The sequence below is a fragment of the Carcharodon carcharias genome, chromosome 1, assembly GCF_017639515.1.
Source record: "Carcharodon carcharias isolate sCarCar2 chromosome 1, sCarCar2.pri, whole genome shotgun sequence".
NCBI classification, from domain to species: Eukaryota; Metazoa; Chordata; class Chondrichthyes; order Lamniformes; family Lamnidae; genus Carcharodon; species Carcharodon carcharias.
Genome location: NC_054467.1, coordinates 72,472,746 through 72,491,908, shown reverse-complemented (window position 1 = coordinate 72,491,908; position 19,163 = coordinate 72,472,746). Strand labels below are relative to the sequence as shown.

General features: G+C 47.5%; 1 protein-coding gene across 1 annotated transcript in view; it reads left to right on the top strand.

Moving 5' to 3' along the window:
- The window catches only part of dchs2 (dachsous cadherin-related 2), a 161,793-nt gene that overhangs the window by 104,139 nt on the left and 38,491 nt on the right, over positions 1-19,163 (top strand). The window contains exons 11-13 of the mRNA XM_041178823.1: positions 15,201-15,335; positions 15,715-15,924; positions 17,699-18,559. Of these exons, the coding sequence (XP_041034757.1) occupies positions 15,201-15,335; positions 15,715-15,924; positions 17,699-18,559 (1,206 nt within the window). The remainder of the gene's footprint in view (positions 1-15,200; positions 15,336-15,714; positions 15,925-17,698; positions 18,560-19,163) is intronic.

Genomic DNA, 19,163 nt, shown 5'->3' with positions numbered 1-19,163 from the left:
ATTGAGCCATCTCAGAATAGATGCACACCTGCAGAACATCCCCGGCTGCCTTGGCCCAAATGTCACCTGTCAGTTTCACCATCGACATTACAGACAATGCGTGTCCCATTGCTGGAGACGGATCTCCTTGAGGAGCTTTGTCAGATTGAAGGCATACAGCTACGAACGCGCTGAGGATAGTGGCACAGCCCCTGGCTCTTGTAGGCTGCCGCTGCAACTGGGATGCTGGAGAGATGCTTGAAGAGGCAGCACCTTTTGACGTCTGATGCTGGGACTGCCACTCCCAGTTAGCACCTCATCTCAGCAAGCTTCTGAGACTTCATCATCTTTCAAAGGATCAGGACAGTGTGAGCCTGATGTGTAACTATTCATTCTCATGTTGAAGTGCATGGTTGAAATGAGAGGAATAGCAAGTCTGGTATTCATTTGGCCTATGATGGAGGACCCTTGTCCAAGAAGGTATTGACTGCAACCAGATTCCATGAGAGGGATGAGGACTTGCATTGAGGGCCTCACATGCACGCCTGCCTCATCTGGCCCATGCTATAACCTCTTCTCCTGCATCCTCTGCTTCCTTGAATTCAATGTCCTCATCTTCTTTGATGTCCTCCTCATCGGAGGGGACGTGCAACTCCTCCATGTCAGCCATCTGGCAAGTCTTCCCCCTTTGCAGCATGCCGAAAGCCACAATAAGCCGTGAGGTGCACTGGGGAGTGGCCTGGAGTGCTTCACCAGATCTGTCCAGGCATCGGAATCGCACCTTTAGGATCTCTATGGTGTGCTCCATGAATGATCAGCCAGCGGCATGAGCCTTGTTGTACCTCCTCTCTGCAGGAATCTAAGGCTGCCGCATGGACGACATCAACAACGTTCTTTGCAGATACCCCTTGTCACCGAGGCGCCAGCCCTGGATCCATTGTGGTTCTCAATGAAGTCCGGGTTCTGTGATCACTCAAGATGTATGACGTAATTGTGGGCCTTGGGAAAAATGGCATCTGTGACCTCATGTATGCATTTGTGCATAGACACAGAGGTTCCCAGTGGAGCCCTAGAAGGAGGCACTGATGGAGAAGTTGAGTGTTGCCATTACTTTCACAGCCACTGGCAATGTAGACCCTCCCAGTCCCCATGGTGCCAATTCCTGGAGAATGTGGCAAATGTGAGTCACCAGTTCCCTGGACATGCAGAGGTGTCGACGACACTGGTTCTCACTCATCTGCAGATGAGACGTGTGAGCTCTGTACACCCTTGCTCTGGCAAGCCACCTACGCACATTTCTGAGAGCTTCATCCTCTGCATCCGAAGGGTGCCCTGCTGGCCCTTAGTCTTGAAGATTTTGCTCCTTTCTTTGGTGAGCCAGGCACCTCCATCGCAATCTTCTCCTCCTTCTCTCTTGCCTGTATGCAATCATTCAGACAGCAGTAAATCAATGCTCCAACTTCTTAATGGTCTGACTGCATAATCAATGGGAAACAGACAGGAATCACCAAAGGCCCTGTTTCTGTCAATGACTCATCAGTGAATGTGGGTTCAAAGGCTTTGTTCCTATGTTGACAATTACTCGCCCCTGAAATGCCGACCAGTGCAGGGTACGTAACAAAGTGCTCTCCCCACCCCACCCCTTTATATGACCGATTGCTATGACATTGCTTTGGCCGGGTGCTGGGATCCTCATTCACTGAACTCTAATACCACACTCTTTGGAATAAACATGAGGGCAAACGTTTAGTTTAGAAATAACATTATATGAGGGGGGGCCTGAGGCTTCTCATCTGTTAACAGTTCAGTGCCATGATTCTAACACACTTCTGAAGCTTCTCCAGTCATCCCATTGCTCTGGAATTTGTCATTGCTCTGGGTAATTTCTACACTGCAAACAAAGAGTTAAAACTAGGAGATCGATTAGTGCCACTTTGCGGGATTAGTCGTGCATGAATGCGCATCATTGCTCCACTTTCCTGATTCCTTGCATTGTCATTGAAAGGCTCCTAACATGCCTCAGCTGTGCCTCTCCTCATTTGGGAATGCACAGTTCAGTTGGATATCCCTTTAATCGTGCCTCCCCCCCACCTCAAGTGCATGCACCTGCCCTCCAATTGGCTCTCAGAGCCATCTCCAGCAGAGTATCTCCTCATTTTAATTTAGTACTGCGCCATCGCTGCAGGTTGGGAAATGGTGCTGCTGAGGTCTTGCTACCAGACCTCCTGTGTGAGGGTGAAAACCCCTCCCATTGTCCCAGAGGAGCTCAATGTTGAGGTTCCCTCCCTCCAAGACCCCTCAACCCTCCCACTGTATTCTTTGATCCCATTGTGGTGGTTAGCCCCTGAACATGTTGATGTGGTTGTGCCTATGCCCGTGTGAACCTCACCTCTCCCCATCTTGAGGCTACTTGCACAGTTAAACATATAACGCCCAAACATCCTCAGAAGTCTGCACAAAGCCTTTTCCCCATCTGTACACTGCAGATGCCTCCCCTGACTGAGTGTGCCATCTGCGGCTCAGTATGATGCCAGAAACCCCATGGACTGAGGTGCATGCTGAAAAAATGGAACTCTGTGCACATCGTGCTGGGCACGACTGAAACTGGACTAGCAAGCCCTCCTCTTCCCTGAACTGGGGCAAGGACAGTCTTTGAAAGCTCAACAATGTAAACTGAAGCGCTTCTTCACTCAGGTCAGAAATTGGTTTCACGACGCCGTGAAACCGGTTTACGATCATCTGCTCAGCACGTCGATGGTGGGCCACGTTTCTCACCATCGGATGTTAGGAATCTCATTGTAATATATATGCATATAGGCCAGTCTGGCGGAATCACCCACCCCTGCCCCCGCCCCCGACGTGTTTCACAGAAGCATATATAAGACGAGCACTTGACGGGCTGCACGTTGAGGGGAACTCAGAGGTGAATGCACAGTAACATTGCGCAGTGCTTCAGAGGGTCTGCTGTTGGACTTCAAAGTTGAGGCGTGGTGGGCAGGTGCAAGGGCTGCCATGCAGTTGAAGGTAGTGCACAAGCACATGCGAGGTTGGCGGGAGGGAAGCAGCCATGCATTATGGAAACCTTGTATGAAGTGACCATTCCTCTGCAGCTGAGACAGTCCAGATGCATCTACATTGACATGATTGGAGTTGGGCCTCTGGCTTATCTGCCAGTTCAAGCAACGCAGAGGCATCAAAGTGCCACCAAGAGCTCCAGAAATTTTCACCCCTTGGGCACAGACTACAAAGTAATGAGCATTTTAGTGGACTGCAGAACAGTTGGACGTTGTACAATCTCCTTGCTAAAGCTAGCTGTGGAGCAGTCACTGATGGAGGCGTACGCAGCCCCTTGAAATGTCATCATTCAGGTTTGGACCAGTATCCCCCATGGTTCAAGCTAACATTGCAGCCTTGCAGTGCGGTTTAGGAGAATGCCTATGCCTTAGAGAGAACAGCATGCAATTCAATGGACATAGCTGCCGCCAATGGGTGGAGTGGGGCGGATATGGGTGGGGTTTTGGGCAGCCATGCAGGACAATTAATTCTGGCCATCCAAGTGTGGCCAGTACTCTCTGGGATGCGTTAAGGGGCCTTCAGACTTACCCAAGAGAGGTTCTTAGAACACCTAAGCTAACCCATGCGTCTCTCTTTCATCCTGCAGAAGCATGGAGCCTGGTGCATTAGTTGTATGCCTCATGGCGTACAGAGAGTGAAGGCGATGGAGAAGAGAGCGACGGAGGTGCCTGGCCATGCAGAGGGAGGAGCAGGAAGAAGGGGCTGATGGGGCTCCGGCACACACCACTGAAGAGCCACAGAGAGCCCTCGCTGGTCGGTGCCTAGCTGGATTCAGGGCCAATAGATGCCGCCTTGCATTCCTGCACTTGACAGAGAACCAGTGTCGCCAAAGGCTGCACATGTTTAGGAAACTGGTCGGTCACATCTGCAGCTACGTTAGGATTTGGTGCCACGAGGATATGGAGAGCATCCACTGCCAGTGGCTGTGAATGTGACCGCAGTGCTCAATTTTTATGCCAGTGGCTCCTTTCAGGGTTCCAAAGGTGATCTCTGTGGGATACCACAAGTCTCTACCCACAAACGCACCAGTGAGGTCACAGATGCCATCTTCATGAGGACACACAACTTTGTGCATTTTGCCTGGGACCAGGAGAGCCAGGATGCAAGAGCGATCGGATTTGCCGAGATGCAGAGTGCAATTGACTGTACTCATGTGGCACTCAGATCTCCATCACAACAAACGATCAACTATGTCAACCGCAAGGGCTTCCATTCGCTGAACGTGCAGCTGGTGGACGAGCACCACAAATGCATCTTGCAGGTCTGCACGCAGTTCCCGGGGTGTGTCCATGATCCCTACATCCTCAGTTGATCACAGATCCCTGACATCTTCCATGGTCCTCATAGATTGCAGGGATGGCTCCTCGGGGAGAAGGTCTGCTCACAGAGGACATGGCTGATGACATCCGTGCAGCGGTCTCAGACTGCAGCAGAGCAAAGGTATAATGAGGCTCATGCTGCAACTCACAACTTGGTGGAGCAGTCAGGATGCTGAAAATGAGGTTCCAGTGCTTGAACAGGTCCTGGTGGAGCCCTGCAATACTGTCCACTGAGGGTATCATGCATCGTCATCGCCTGTTTGCGCCCTTTGCAGTTTGGCTGTGCATTGGGGAGTAGAGCTGGCTGAGAAGGAGATGGAAGAGCTGGAGGTCTCCTCTGATGAGGAGGACAATGAGGGTGAGGAGGTACTCGAAGATGACGATGACAGCGATGAGGCCCTCGCACTGGCCAGACGAGGCAGGCGTGCTTGGGAGGCCCTCATACCTGCTAGATTTATGGAGGATGATGACAACATGCATTGAGGAGACACCATAGATCCTCACATTGCACCTATGAGCATTAGACTCCAAATTGGCTTATGGCAGCGCACGTACCCTCTGTGATAATGTTCCTGTCATGGAGGCCTGAATAACCGCTCGATTGCAGAATAAAGATAATGACATTAAGTGAGGATACTCTATAGATCTTCACATAGCCTCTGAGAATGTCTGACCTGTCTGGCCGAGGGCAGCTCGGTTGTGCTCTGTGGCCAGGGTCATGTCATATGGAGAAGCAGCCATGAAGCTTAAAAAACACCTAATTCTTTGTCTGCCTTCAGCACCTGACCCCTTCAGGAGCACAGCATTACTGGTTACAGATGCTGAAGAGATGGGGGCCAGCCCCACCTTAAGAGGTGGTGGGAGCACACACAGAGACGGACGAGGGCGAGAAAATGAAAGGCGTGCAGCAGCAGTCCGTACAAAAAGTTCCTCTGCGCCGTACCAAATGGCATAGAGGGCATGTCTCTGAGGTGGCTCATATTGCGGGGCACCGGCGCCTGAGGGAGGGGTTGGGGCTTGGGGCCAATGTGGAATTCCGTCCGATTGCTGCTACGCTGTGGTATAGGTTGGTCATTTTGACCCCTCCTCTGGATTTTGTCACGAAAATCCAGAGAATGCTAGTCGACCTCTGGGACAAAAGATTGCACTAGGTCGCTGCTGAGGTTCTGAGTCTCCCGCTTAGGGAGGGTGGTCAAGCGCTAGTGTGCCTACGCACACAGGTGGCGACCTTCCACTTTCAGACCCTGCAGCGATACCTTTACGTCGAGCCCCCTCCAAGATGGTGTGCCCTGGCGATATATTTTTTCCGCCAGGTGCACGGTCTGAACTATGACGTGCAGCTCCTATTTATAGAGCTGAGGGGTCTTAGTGGCTCCTTGCAGGCGTTACTCGTCTTGTACCAGGACCTGATCAAAGTCTGGAACATGGTCGCCTCGTGCCGCAGCTCTCCCCCATCAGAATTAGCGGCAATCGTCAGAGAGGCACTGCTCAGAAATCCGCCCCTCCGTCCTTTTCAGTGGCTGGGAGGGCTGTGGCTGCCGGGGTGACCAGGATCAGGGACCTGCTGGGTGGCAGAGGAGAGTGCTGGATGCTTCCTCAGAAGTTGGCGCGTCGCACGTCCGGCTCGCGGCCGATGTCATTCAAGACCTTAGGATGGTCATGCTCAGCCCTGACGTTATACTGGGTCTTGAGGTGGCTCAGGTGTGCGGTGGTCTTCTGTCTGAGCGTTCCCCTTTACTGACTAAATTCTACATTGGCCCCAAGTTTCGAACCCTCCCTTGGGTGCCAGTGCCCCGCAATTTGAGCTGCCACGGGGAAATGTCCTCCGCGCGGAGGAGTTTCCTGTATGGACTGCTGCTGCACACTCTTCACTCCCTTGCCCTCGCTCACCACCCGGACACACCTTGGCGTGCCTTGTTGCCGTCCAGCAGCGGTCGTCCCCGTTGAGGGCCCTCTACGGAGGTGTCCTCCCGCTTTCCATCGGGGACCTGGGGTGGAGGGTGTTGCATGCAGCAGTCCCCTTTAATCGTAGGATGTGTTGGTTCACGGACTCCCAAGATACCTGCCCTTTTTGTGGTCCTGTGGAGTCCGTGGACCACATTTACATAGGGTGTTGTAGGTTGCACTCCATTTTCAATTTTTAAAAAACCTTTTATTACTGTTTTGTTTGCACTTCAAACCCAAGCTCCTGATCTATGGGCACCTGGTGCGGAGGGGGACTGGGAAGGAGGAAGACCGCCTTGTGAACCTGCTCCTGTGCTTGGCCAAGTTAGCCATTAACAGGTCCAGGCAGCGGGCGATCGAGGGGGTCGTCCGACCCGACTGTTTGGCCCTCTTCCGCAGCCTTGTTTGCGGCCGGATATCCCTGGAGAGGGAGCATGCGGTGTCTGCCGGCACCCTCGAGGCCTTCCGTGCCCGATGGACACCGGGGGTGCTGGGGTGCTTTATCGATCCTCTTAACCACATTTTGATTTGATGTTCAAAAGTTTCCTTTAAACTTTGTCTTTGGTTTTACAGCTAACCTAACTTAGGGGCTGTGTTTACTTTATCCTTCATTTTGTTAATTTAGTTTAATTGTTTGACTCTGAAAGAGTTACATCTTCTTGACCAGGGTTGAGTGCTGGTCATAAATCAACTGATTGCTGCCACGCTGTGGTACAGGTTGGTCATTTTGACCCCTCATCTGGATTTTGTCACAAAAATTCAGAGAATGCTCGTCAACCTCTTCTCGGACAAAAGATTGCACTGGGTCGTTGCTGAGGTTCTGAGTCTCCCACTTAGGGAGGGCAGCCAGATGCCGGTGTGCCTACGCAGCCAGGTGGTGATTTTCCGCCTTCAGGCCCTGCAGCGATACCTTTACGTCGAGCCTCCTCCGAGATAGTGTGCCCTGGCGATGTATTTCTTCCGCCAGCTGCACGGCTTGAATTATGACGTACGGTTCCTGTTTGTAGCCGGAGGGGCCTTCGTAGCTTCTTGCAGGCGTTGCCGTCTTTTACCAGGACCTGATCAAAGTCTGGAACATGGTCACTTCACGACGCAGCTCTCCGCCATCAAGAGTAGTGGCTATCGTCAGAAAGCTGCTGCTCAGGAATCTGCCCCTCTGCCTTTTTCAGTAGCTGATGGAGAGGACGGCTATGGCTGCTGGGGTGACCAGGATCGGGGACGTGCTGGGTGGCGGAGGAGTGGGCTGGATGCTACCACAGGAGTTGGTGCATCACGTATCCGTGGTCGTCTGGCTCGCGACCCATGCCATTCAAGACCTTAGGGCGGTCGTGTTTGGCCCCAACATCATACTGGATCTCGAGTTGACACAGGTGCGCGATGGTCTTCCATCTGAGTGTACCCTTGTTCAGACGGAATTGCACATTGGCCCCAAACCCTCCCTCAGGAGCCAGTGCTCCACAACCTGAGTCGCCTCGCAGAAATGCCGTCCGTGGCCTATAACACAGCAGGGAGAGGTTTCCTGTATGGGCTGCTGCTGCACACCCTTCACTTCCTTGCCCCCGCCTGCTGCCTAGACACACCCTGGCGTACCTTGTTGCCGTCCAGCAGCGGTGGTCCCCATTAGGGGGTCGTCTACTGAAGTGTCCTCCCACTTTCCTTTGGGAACCTATGGTGGAAGGTGTTGCATGCAACAGTCCCATACAATCGTAGGTTGTATCGGTTCACAGACTCCCAAGATCCCTGCGTCTTTTGTGGCCTTGTGGAGTCCGTGGACCATGTATATATAGGGTGTTGTAGGCTGCACCCCCTTTTTAGTTTCTTGAAAAACCTTTTACTGTTGTTTTGTTTGCACTTCAGCTCTACGCTCCTGGTCCATGGGCACCCGATGCAGAGGGGGCCGGGAAGGAGGAGTACATCCTTGTGTACCTGTTCCTGGGCCTGTCCAAGTTGGCCATTAACAGGTCCAGATAGTAGGCGATTGAGGGGGCCGTCCCACCCGACTGTCTGCCCCTCTTCCACGGCTACATTGGCGGCCTGGTGTCCCTGGAGAGGGAGCATACGGTGCCTGTCGGTATCATTGAGGCCTTCCGTGTTCGGTGGCTACTGCGGGGACTGGGGTGCTTTATAGACCCTTTTGATCACATTTTGATTTAATGTTTGCAAGTTTCCTTTGAAATTTTTGTTTTGTTTTTGCAGTTTCCCTTTAAGGGGCTGCCTTTTAATTTGCCCCTGATCTTGTTAATTTAGGTTATTTGGTTGATGCTAAGAGTTACATCTTAACCTCCCCAACCGTGCCTTTGTGCTTCCCGACCATCCATAGCGGAAGTGGAGGTAGCCTACTGACTGCTACTGCCTGTGATGACCTTGACAGGCGGCCTCAGGACGGCTGAGACCTGGAGGGTCCCGGCCTGCTTTCCAGGTCCTGGTGTGTGGAAGTGGCACCCTCCTCGAGCTGTGGAGCTGGAGCACCTGGGGTCACAGGAAGAGGGAATTCGGATGGGCTGGACACTCGGGAGTCACCTGGGTGGAAGGCCCCAGGGTGTGCACCTGCTGATCCTCCTCCCTATAGGTACCCAAGGAGCCCTGGCTGACTCCTTGAGGAGAAGGGGAAGCTGGAGTGGGATCAAGCTGCCCCGCACCCCTCTCGCATACATACTGTTGGAGGTCAACTAGGGCGTCAGCAATGGAGTTCAGCCCGTGCAGCAGTGCAGGAGTGACGTCCTGAACCAAGGTCTCTATGGCGGCTGCCACCCTACCAGTGTTGACCTCAGCGCGTTGCAATGCTGGCGCGATCACCTCAGCTTGAAGGCGGACGGACTCCTCCACCGTGCATTGTAATCTGAGAAGTGTAGCGGACATCCTTTCCTGATGTTCCTTAGTTTGCCTTTGCAGCTCCAGCAACTGAGAAATGACTGAGTCCAGAGACTCGTTATCTGACTCAGACTCAGCAAATTTCTGGCCTCCCGCAGTTGACCAAGTGCCAGGGTCCTGGAAAGTCCCTGCCACAGCCTGCCATGGATCAAACAGAGTGATGTGCTCACTAAATTGTGATCCCGAGGCTACTGTAAAGCTAGGTCCCACTGAGGTTTGTGTCTCTGTGCTGGTGGAGGATGTGGGTGAGTGCTGTGACGGGAACTCAAGTAGGGTGCCTTTAGATTCCTCTTCAGAGGTTTCTTTGGGGATTGGCAGCCCTGGGTTGTGGACTCCATCGGCTGTTTCCCAGGTCTGCCTGTGAAAGATTGGAGAAATCATTAGTGCATGGCAGTGGCCTGTGGAACAGGACACATCACTCATGGCATGGTTGTCTGATGGATGTTACACTGCTGGATCCTCACTTGGGAGAGCACCGCCGACCCCACTGTCTGCACAGGAACGGCCCAGATTCTCTCCAGCCAGCGGGATGGCTCTGTTTTCAAAGTTCGCAAGGGCCTTGATTTCAGGCATTCCCCGACCAGTCTGCAACCTCTCCCTCTTGTGTGCCAGCTTGTCCTACATGAATAGAGATGGAGAGAATATAAGCAGGATGCCTGCCAGGCCAGATGATAAGTATGCCTGCCTGACATGTGATTGGGTGGTCCCTTGGACAGGATGAGGACAATGAAGGTGTGTGTGAGAGAAATAATGGTGATGTCCCTTAAACTGGCAGTGAGTGAGCGCCCTGTGGATGTGAGATGGGTTTGTGAATGTGTGAGTTAAGAGTGATGAGAAGAGTGACTTCCCTGGCGAAATGGAGGAAATTGTTCATCCTCTTGTAGTACTGGCTGGCTGTCCTCTTTTTCAGGGGGTTTGTGCTAACCACCACTGCTACTACTTCTCAAGCCGGGTTAGTGAGGTTACTGCCCATTCTGCGGCCAGAGCGGGGCTAGAGGACATCACAGCGAGCCTCCACGGCGTCCAAACGATTCTCGAGGGATGCATCATTAAACTGGGGGCTGCAGTCTTTTTGCCTTTTGAGGCCATATTTAGCAGTCCTGGGCTAGAAGCATTGAGAGATGTGCGCGCGGCTGCACTTTAAATATGGCGCAGCACTATGATGGCATGGCAGGCAAATGAGAGCCTGCCTGCCTTAGAAATGGTGTATCTCCTGGGAATGCATAATTAATACGGCGGGTTTGGGATGATACGTCGTGAAAAGCTCCATTGCTGCCAGCGGGTAAAATGTCGTTTTCCCTGCCTGCTACCGCGCTTAGTGCAACTCTGGGACAATTCCGTCCTCTGTAACATACTCTATCCCCATCCAGCCACTAAGGATGCTAACCCCCTGCACCCTACCCCCAGTCATATGTCTTTTGAGTGCAACCTTACCCACTCATACTCACCAGTTCAGCCCTTGCCTTGCAGCCCCTTCCCATGCCTGAGACCCGTTTCCCTACTCTCCCAATACAGCTCTAGTCCTACCCTCCCTTCCCCTGCCTGAGGCCAGTTCCCACCCTTCCTCAGTACAGCCATAACCCTGCAGCCAATTAAAAGTTACATCTGCTTTATCGCTGGTTTGGTAGGTAGAGACTTGCCTCTGAAACATTTTCTTTCTCACATGTTAACACACACACAGAAGCATTCTCTTTCTCACACACACACACACACATTCTCTCTCTCTCACACACACACACAGAAACAATGTCTCTCACACACACAGAAATATTCTCTCTCACACACACAGAAACATTCTCTCTCACCCACACACATAAATATTCTCTCTAACACACAGACACACACACACACACAGAAACATTCTCTGTCTCACACACACACACACACACACACAGAAACATTCTCTTTGTCACATGATGAGTGCAACCGAAAGCGATGTGGTGCTGCCTGCAAAGTCTGGCACTGTTTACCACGAATGGTACGCGATGTAATATAGGGAAATGAACCTTGAAGGAGATGCAAATTTATTGAAATGACATATCCAACATGCCACAGTCGGACATGTGGCCCACCAATGAAGGCTGCAGCACATAATCGTTTACTGGTTTTGCGTAAAACCAATTTTTGGCCGCCTTGCAATATTTTCCACTCCCGCCCACCATGACGCCTGCTGCAAATGGGAACGGAAAATCTCAGACGGTAATCAATGACTAGCTTGTTTCTTGAGGGCGATTAGCACTAGGCATTTCAGCATTGTGTTTCCCTAGTAGGAGCAAAAGAACAAACAGAATTCAGAAGAATATTGAGAGAACCTTTACCCATCAACAACAAAAAAGGTTCCAGGGTACTAGGTCAGGAGTAGGTATGAATAAAATAACATTCAACATGAGTATTCAGCTGATTAAAGGATGGGGAATTCTTACAACAGCTGGCTGCCCATTCGTTGTTTGAAACACAGGCAATGTACAGTGAAAAATTTGGTTGGAGTTGTGTGCACCTATTTGCCTGCCTGAATTAAATTTTAGCCAGGTCTTTGAATGCATGCATTCCTGCCCAAAACAGGCAGGAGGCAGCTGTTTATTTTTTAAATTGGGATCCTACAGCTGGAGATAAAAAGTTAAAAAAATCTCAAACCCACCCCATTCCACTTCCAACCTGCCCACGTCGGCTTTAACGGAATGGGCAACGAGTTCATCCTCAGGAGGTGGACTGGTCACTGAAATCCTTTAAGGAGGCTAGGCATCTTCGTTTTAACTGGAGTTTTATTTTTAAACCCATGAAGGCCAGGTTTCCAGGGGCTTGGGAGTCAGGTGGAAAGATAAGCTGGAACCATCAGGTAAGTGTATTTACAACACAGCTTTTGAGCCAAGAAGAGCAGGAATGTTTCCTCTCCTCCCCAAATTTAGCTATTTACAGATCCAGTGATCAGACCCCTTGATCTCCACCTCTACCTCCATCCCCGCTGCTATGATCTCCAAATACTCACCCCAGGATCTCCAACTTCTCTCACTCCCACGATTGCCTCCTCTCCTCAGCTGCTTCCTGCTCAAATGACAAACTTGTTGAGAACATTATATGATTGTTCTGCAGTTAATTACAACAACACACTTGGTATACCTCTGCTTCTAGGCGGGTCCCTTGTCCAGAAATCCTTACCTTTGCTCTAACAATTCAAGTAATTGGAGTGGGATTTCTAAGCATGGCAAGGAATTTTGGTCAAGAAAGATAGGATCCCAGCTAGAAATGGGGTAACTGCTAGGATCTATTATAAAAGACGTTGGAACAGAACACTGGGAAAGTATTAATGGGATTAGACAAAGTCAGCATTGATTTATGAAAGTGAAATCGTGCTTAATTAATCTACTCGAGCTTTTTGCGGATGTAACTAGTAGAATAGAAAAGGGAGAACAGGTGGATGTGGTGTATTTGGATTTCAGGAAGGCTTTTGATAAGATCCCACATAAGAGGCTAGTGGGAAAAATTAAAGCACATGGGATTGGGGGTAATATACTGGCATGGATTGAGAATTGGTTGACAGAGTGGAAACAGAGTGGGAATAAATGGGTCTTTTTCCGGGTGGCAGATGGTGACTAATGGTGCACCGCAGGGATCAATGCTTGACCCCAGCTATCACGATATATATAAATGACTTTGATGAGGGAACCAAATGCAATATTTCCAAGTTTGCTGATGACACAAAACTGGTCGGGGTTGTGAGGAGAATGCAAGGAGGCTTCAGGGTGATTTAGACAAGTTGTGCGTTTGGGCAAACACATGACAGATGCAGTATAACGTGAATAAATGTGAAGTTATATGCTTCGTTGTGAAAAACAGAAAGGCAGAGTATTATTTAAAAATAGTGATATATTGGGAAATGTGGATGTATAAAGGGATCTGGGTGTCCTTGTACACCAGTGAATGAAAGTAAACAGGCAGGTGCAGCAAGCAATTAGGAAGGCAAATGGTACTTCATTGCAAGAGGGTTTGAGTTCAGAAGTAGGGATGTCTTACTGCAGTTATACAGGGCCTTGGTGAGACCACACCTGGAGTATTGTGTGCAGTTTTGGTCTCCCTACCTAAGAAGGGATGTACTTGCCATAGAGGAATTGCAGTGAAGGTTCACTAGGCTGGGGATGGCAGGACTGTCGTATGAGGAGAGATTGGTTCGACTGGGCCTGTATTCACTAGAGCTTAGAAGAATGAGAGGGGATCTGATTGAAATGTATAAAATTTTAACAGGGCTAGACAGACTGGATGCAGGGAGAATGTTTCCCCTAGTTGGGGAGCCACAGTCTCAGGATACAGGGCAGGCCATTTTGAACAGAGATGAGGAAAAATTTCTTCACTCAGAGAGTGGTCACTCTATGGAATTCTCTATCACAGAAGTCTGTGGAGGTTGTGTCACAGTATATTCAAGAAAGAAATTGATAGATTTTTGGATGTTCGTGGCATCAAACGGTATAGAGAGAAAGCAGGAATATGGTGTTGAGATAGAGGGTCAGTCATAATCATATTGAATGGCGGAGCAGGCTCGAAGGGCTGAATACCTACTCTTGCTCCTAGTTTCTATGGAAGCCAGCTTGATTGACAGCTTTGGCTAATTATGAGAACCTACGAACATAAGAAATGGGAACAGAAGTATACCATTTGCCCCTTCGAGCCTGCTCTGCCGTTTATTCACGGTTGATTTTCTACTTCAATTCTACTATCCTGCCCACTCCCCAAATCCATTGATTCCCTGAGAATTCAAAAATCTATCAATCTCAGCCTTGAATATATTAAACACCAGGAGACTCAGGAACAGGCTTTGATCATTCATTCAAGTGTACACAGGGAGAGTCCGCTTTAGGCCGTCTAAGACAGTACCCTATTAGTGCATACAAAAGTCATTCCTTATATACAAATTTAGTCACGTAGCCTTGTGGCTATACAATTCTTATTCTTATCAAATTATAATCACGTGCTCTGTAGATGTCTCCAGCCCTTCAGTTGTTACATTTACTAGACCTTGTTCTCACATTTGCATGACCTTCCACATCTTACTGATTGTGCAGCCTGGCCATATCCCATTTTCAGCAACCGCTCCCTGGCCTTGCTCTTCATTCTAGTAGCTTGTTTGTCATGTCTCGAATGCATCTGATGAGTCTGCCTTCTAATTCATATGTTATTTCTTACTTAAGACATTTAATTAACATTTTCAACCTTTTCACAACAATAGAACATACGCAACCCTCTGAGGTAGAGGATTCCAAAGATGATGGGAGAGTGGGTGAGTGGGGGAATTGTTGAACAGAGCAGTTGTAAGAATGGGGGTGATTGTGGGGTGTCAGAGACAGACAGGGGATAGAGATGGCGTGTTTGGTGAAGATTGATGGGTTTGGTGATCATGGGGGAGGAATGATCACAGGAAGGGAAGCAAATTAGCTTGGGGTGCTGGAAGAAAGAATTCCTGCTTCTTCTGGCCTACAAGCAATGTTGGAAAGACACTTAGCCCTTCCACATAGCTGTCTTCGCTTCCCTTTAGGTGTTTGATTTTTAACGTTTGGGAAACCCACATGACCAGAATCAGAATTAAAATGGAGACAAATTTGAAGCATGCAGTCTCATTAAAATGTTTAAATAACCAACTCACCTCTTGAGAGATCTGTTGCCCACCTCCATTAAAACTGGAAGTGGGCAGATTGGGTTCAGATTTGAGCTTTTAAAAATGTTTACACCCACCTGACCCAAACAAACTCGTTTTTGGAGGTTAAAAGTTTCATCTTGGTGTTAATGCTGCATATTAGGAATGCTATCTAGAAAGTGGGGTAAGGCAGTAGTGAGGCAGAAATACACACACATACAGACAGCTGCACTTTGCTCAAGCAATCTGTATTGAAGATGGTTGCCCTGGTGTTGTAAGGAGACCTTAAGTCAATTAACTTTTATTGCAATTGATTTTTAACATTTAAGTTTAAAAATCCATACTTTGTTAATATTCATCTTAAGGGCCACTTTTTTTGTTATTTCCAGATCTGAATTCTGCACTCATTTATGAGATTTTACCAGGAGCTGGATATGATGCATTCAAAATAAACCCCAAAACTGGTATCATCACTACAACACAAGTATTGGATAGAGAAATGCAAGAATATTTTGGCATTAAAGGTAAGAAGCACTACAGTTCTGCTATTTAATTAGTTGTATTTACAAAATAAACCATTTCCTCTTTTGTGTCAATTATAGAATATATGTAGAATTATTCTCTGCTTAAATAATAATTAATTAAAAAGGTGAACTTAAAAGCAGAACAGAAGTTGTTCAGAATTTTTCACAGAACAGAAATTAACTAATTTAAAGGCACACCAAAATTGGTTCAATGTATTTAACCTATTTGAAATGGTGCATCGTAATATTAGTGGTATTAGAATATAAATTATTTCTAGTACTGCATATCTATGAGTACTTTTTAATCAGCTAAAGAAGCATCAATATTAAGATGGCTGTTGCAGTTTCTAGAATAACTGCTATGCATGTTATATGATAGTTTTGGTCCGAGACAGTGGAACCCCTTCATTATCTGACACAACTACAATCATGATGACTGTACTGGATGAAAATGACCACCAGCCTGAATTCATGCCTCCTTTACATGAGCTGCATATTTCAGAGAATATGGAACCAGGGATTATTCATACAGCCGTGGCTTTGGACATGGATGCAGGGGACAATGGTCTTGTTAGATATAAAATTATTGGTAAGCTAAGACTTCTATTTTTTATATTACAAATGTATAAGTGAATCATGCACTGATTAATTAATTGGAGAACAGACAAAAACATATAGTGTGCATTTTCAGCGGGTATTGTCCACCATAATTTTGATTGAGGAACCTCGGAATCCCCAGAAAATATTGAAAATATTTTTCATGCTGTTCTTCCAATATGTCTGTGGCTTTTTCACCAAAGTTACAGTGTTTCCAAGTCACGAGAACCATCCTAGATATTCACCTTGACATAGTTATTAGTATTGTATTACTCATTATTTTTTTTTCTATTTGTGGGGATCAAAGAATGTAGAAGTTAACAGCAGAGAATTGTGCCTATGTTGGCTCTGTAATAGAGCAATCTTAAACTGATCCAACTGTTGTGTTTTGTCTCTGCAGCCTGCATCATGCGCTGCTTCAAATAATTGTCCACTTTTCCTTGAAAGATGCGATGGTCTCTGCCTCACCTACTCCCTGTGGCAAAACAATCAACAATCCAATTCTGAGTAGAGATACTGCCACTCACTCTCTTAATTTTAAATTGATATTCCCTTGTCACTGATTCCCAACCAGAAGACATAGCCTTTCTCTTATCTCCCTATTAAAATCCGTCATAATTTCAAAATACCAATTGAATTTCCTTTATTGCTTTGCTGTAAATAGCCCTAATGCGGGATTTTCTGGTCCTGCCGAAGTCAATGGATTTGTAGCTGGCTTGCCGCATCTGCCATAGAGGGACCCACTGCAATGGGGCCAGAAAATCCCGGCCCTGGAGTCTCATCTCTTGTAATAACTAGGTTTCCCACTCATGCCATTATCCAGATGAGTCTACACATTCTTACTACTCTATTCCTTAATATGCTTTCTAGCCTTCATTAATACGTGCATTTATTTCTGTGTACTGACTAATATGACATGGCATTGTGGGGGTCCATTTTGACATTCTGGTAGTTGCCCATGCCTGTGCAAACAGGCCCCTGCAATTTTAAGGTAGGGCCTCATTTCAATCAGGACAGTGATTTGTGGATGCTAAATGGGTATCCCACAGTCCTTGGCTCACAAAAATGTTGGCTAACTAGAACACTGCAGGTAGTTTATGGGGGAGGGGGAGGTAAGGCTGAGAGTTGAGCCTGGGGTGCTCCTCTGAGATTCTCAAACATAATTTTACACTTACCTTTTCAGAGTTTCTTTGGCTTTATGGCCCAAGAAACCGATTGGAAAGTGAACTGGAGATTCTCTGACCAATTGCAACCTAAAATGGCAGTCAGATTTGCATATTATAAGGCCCTTAGTGCCTAAATCAAACAAGCATTTGGGGATCTGGTGGTAGATCCATTTCAAAATGGGGCCAGCCTTTCCTTCAACTGCACCTTCCAAACCCACAACCCCTACCATCTAGAAGTGTAAGGGCAGTGGACGCAAGTTCCCTCCAAGCCACACACCATCCTGACTTGGAACTGTACCACCATTCCTTCACTGTTGCTGGGTCAAATTCATGGAACTGCCTTCCTAACAGCACTCTGTGTGTTCCTACACCACATGGACTGCAGCAGTTTAAGAAGATGGCTCAGCAATACCTACTTGAGGGCAATAAACGCTGGCCTAGCCAGCGATGCCCACATTCCATGAAAGAATAAATAAAACAAAATACAGATTTTTGGTAATTAAAATGGACTCCATGGATTCTGAAGGTTTGCCTTCAACTAGCCTTAGACAAGCTGACTTACAGTTAACTGATTTATTGGTCTCTGTCCTCTTTGTGCAGGTGGTAATTTTACTGATACGTTCAAAATTGATTCTATTTCTGGAACGCTTGCTACAACTAGATGTTTGGACAAAGAAGAATTTAATAACCTTTCCCTTACTATAGAGGCTCATGACCTTGGCAGCCCACAAAGAACATCTAGTGCAGAGCTTTGGATTATTATCTTGGATGAAAATGATAATAGCCCAGTGTTTGAAAGAAATTATTATCGTACGTTTGTGAATGAAGGTGTTCCTATTGGATCAGGTATACTTCAGCTAATTGCTACTGACAAAGACGACGGCTCCAATGGAGAAATTACATACTCTCTAATTGATGATACTTTTGGAGCATTTACTATCAATGGTAATACTGGCATCATTGTAACAACAAATGAATTGGATAGAGAGACAAAATCACAATATGTCTTCAGAGCAGTGGCAATTGACAACAGTATTCAAAGTCCAAGAAGTACCACAGTTAATGTAATGATACATATTGAAGATGTAAATGACAATTTTCCTATTTTTATGCAAAACCCAGTGATTGCACATGTTACTACGGACACTCAGATCAGCCATGTTATCGCCACTGTGAAAGCTGTTGACAAGGATTTGGGACAATATGGCATTGTTACTTTCCAGATTTTGCAGCCTGATTCAGTATTTGCAGTGAACAACACCACAGGTGAAATTTACCTTAAAACACCATTATCCCAGAATCACTTTCATACAAATCATCTGTCTGTTGTTGCAATGGATCAGGGTAATCCAGCTAGGTTGTCGTCTGGGCTTGTGCTCATACACCAGCAAGTAGAAAAAAGAGGAATTTGGTTCAGTCGTAATTTATATGAGATCACAATTCCTGAAAACATCAAAGCAGGTGAGTGGCCCATCATGTCTCCATTACATCAGTAAGGGTAGTCCATCTGGCAGTTGTATAATCCCTGCTCACAGGTTTAAATTTTCAAATTGTCTGCAGTCACACCAGCCTCTTTGTTTCCTGTATGATTCTTTATTCAGTGGCTTTAGGGGACAATATTAACCCTACCCACACACCAGGAACGGGAGCTTTAAGACTTCCAAAGACTTCCTTGAAGGGAGCATAAACCACTTTCAGGAGAGCTAAGGTTGTGGCACCTGGCTACACAAGATATATCCCAAAATGTCTTTTCTCATTTGTGCCAGCAATAATGATATTTACTGAGATACGTACCAGCAAAGATGGTTGTCCATTGGCAAAATATTATTTGGTATCAACAGACCGATATACATCACCTTCGTGAATAATAAAGGCCACATGCAGTGCTTGAAAGACATTGATAATGAAGAAAAATTTTTATACTCACAGTTACACCTATTTCATATGCTTGAGAATGTGTTGGTCCCGATCTTATCAGTGGTGGGCAGCGTAGATACTGCAGGCAGAGTTTCTGTTGGAACAGTCAAAAGTCTGGGTTTCTCTGCATCCTCTGGAGTTTTGACAT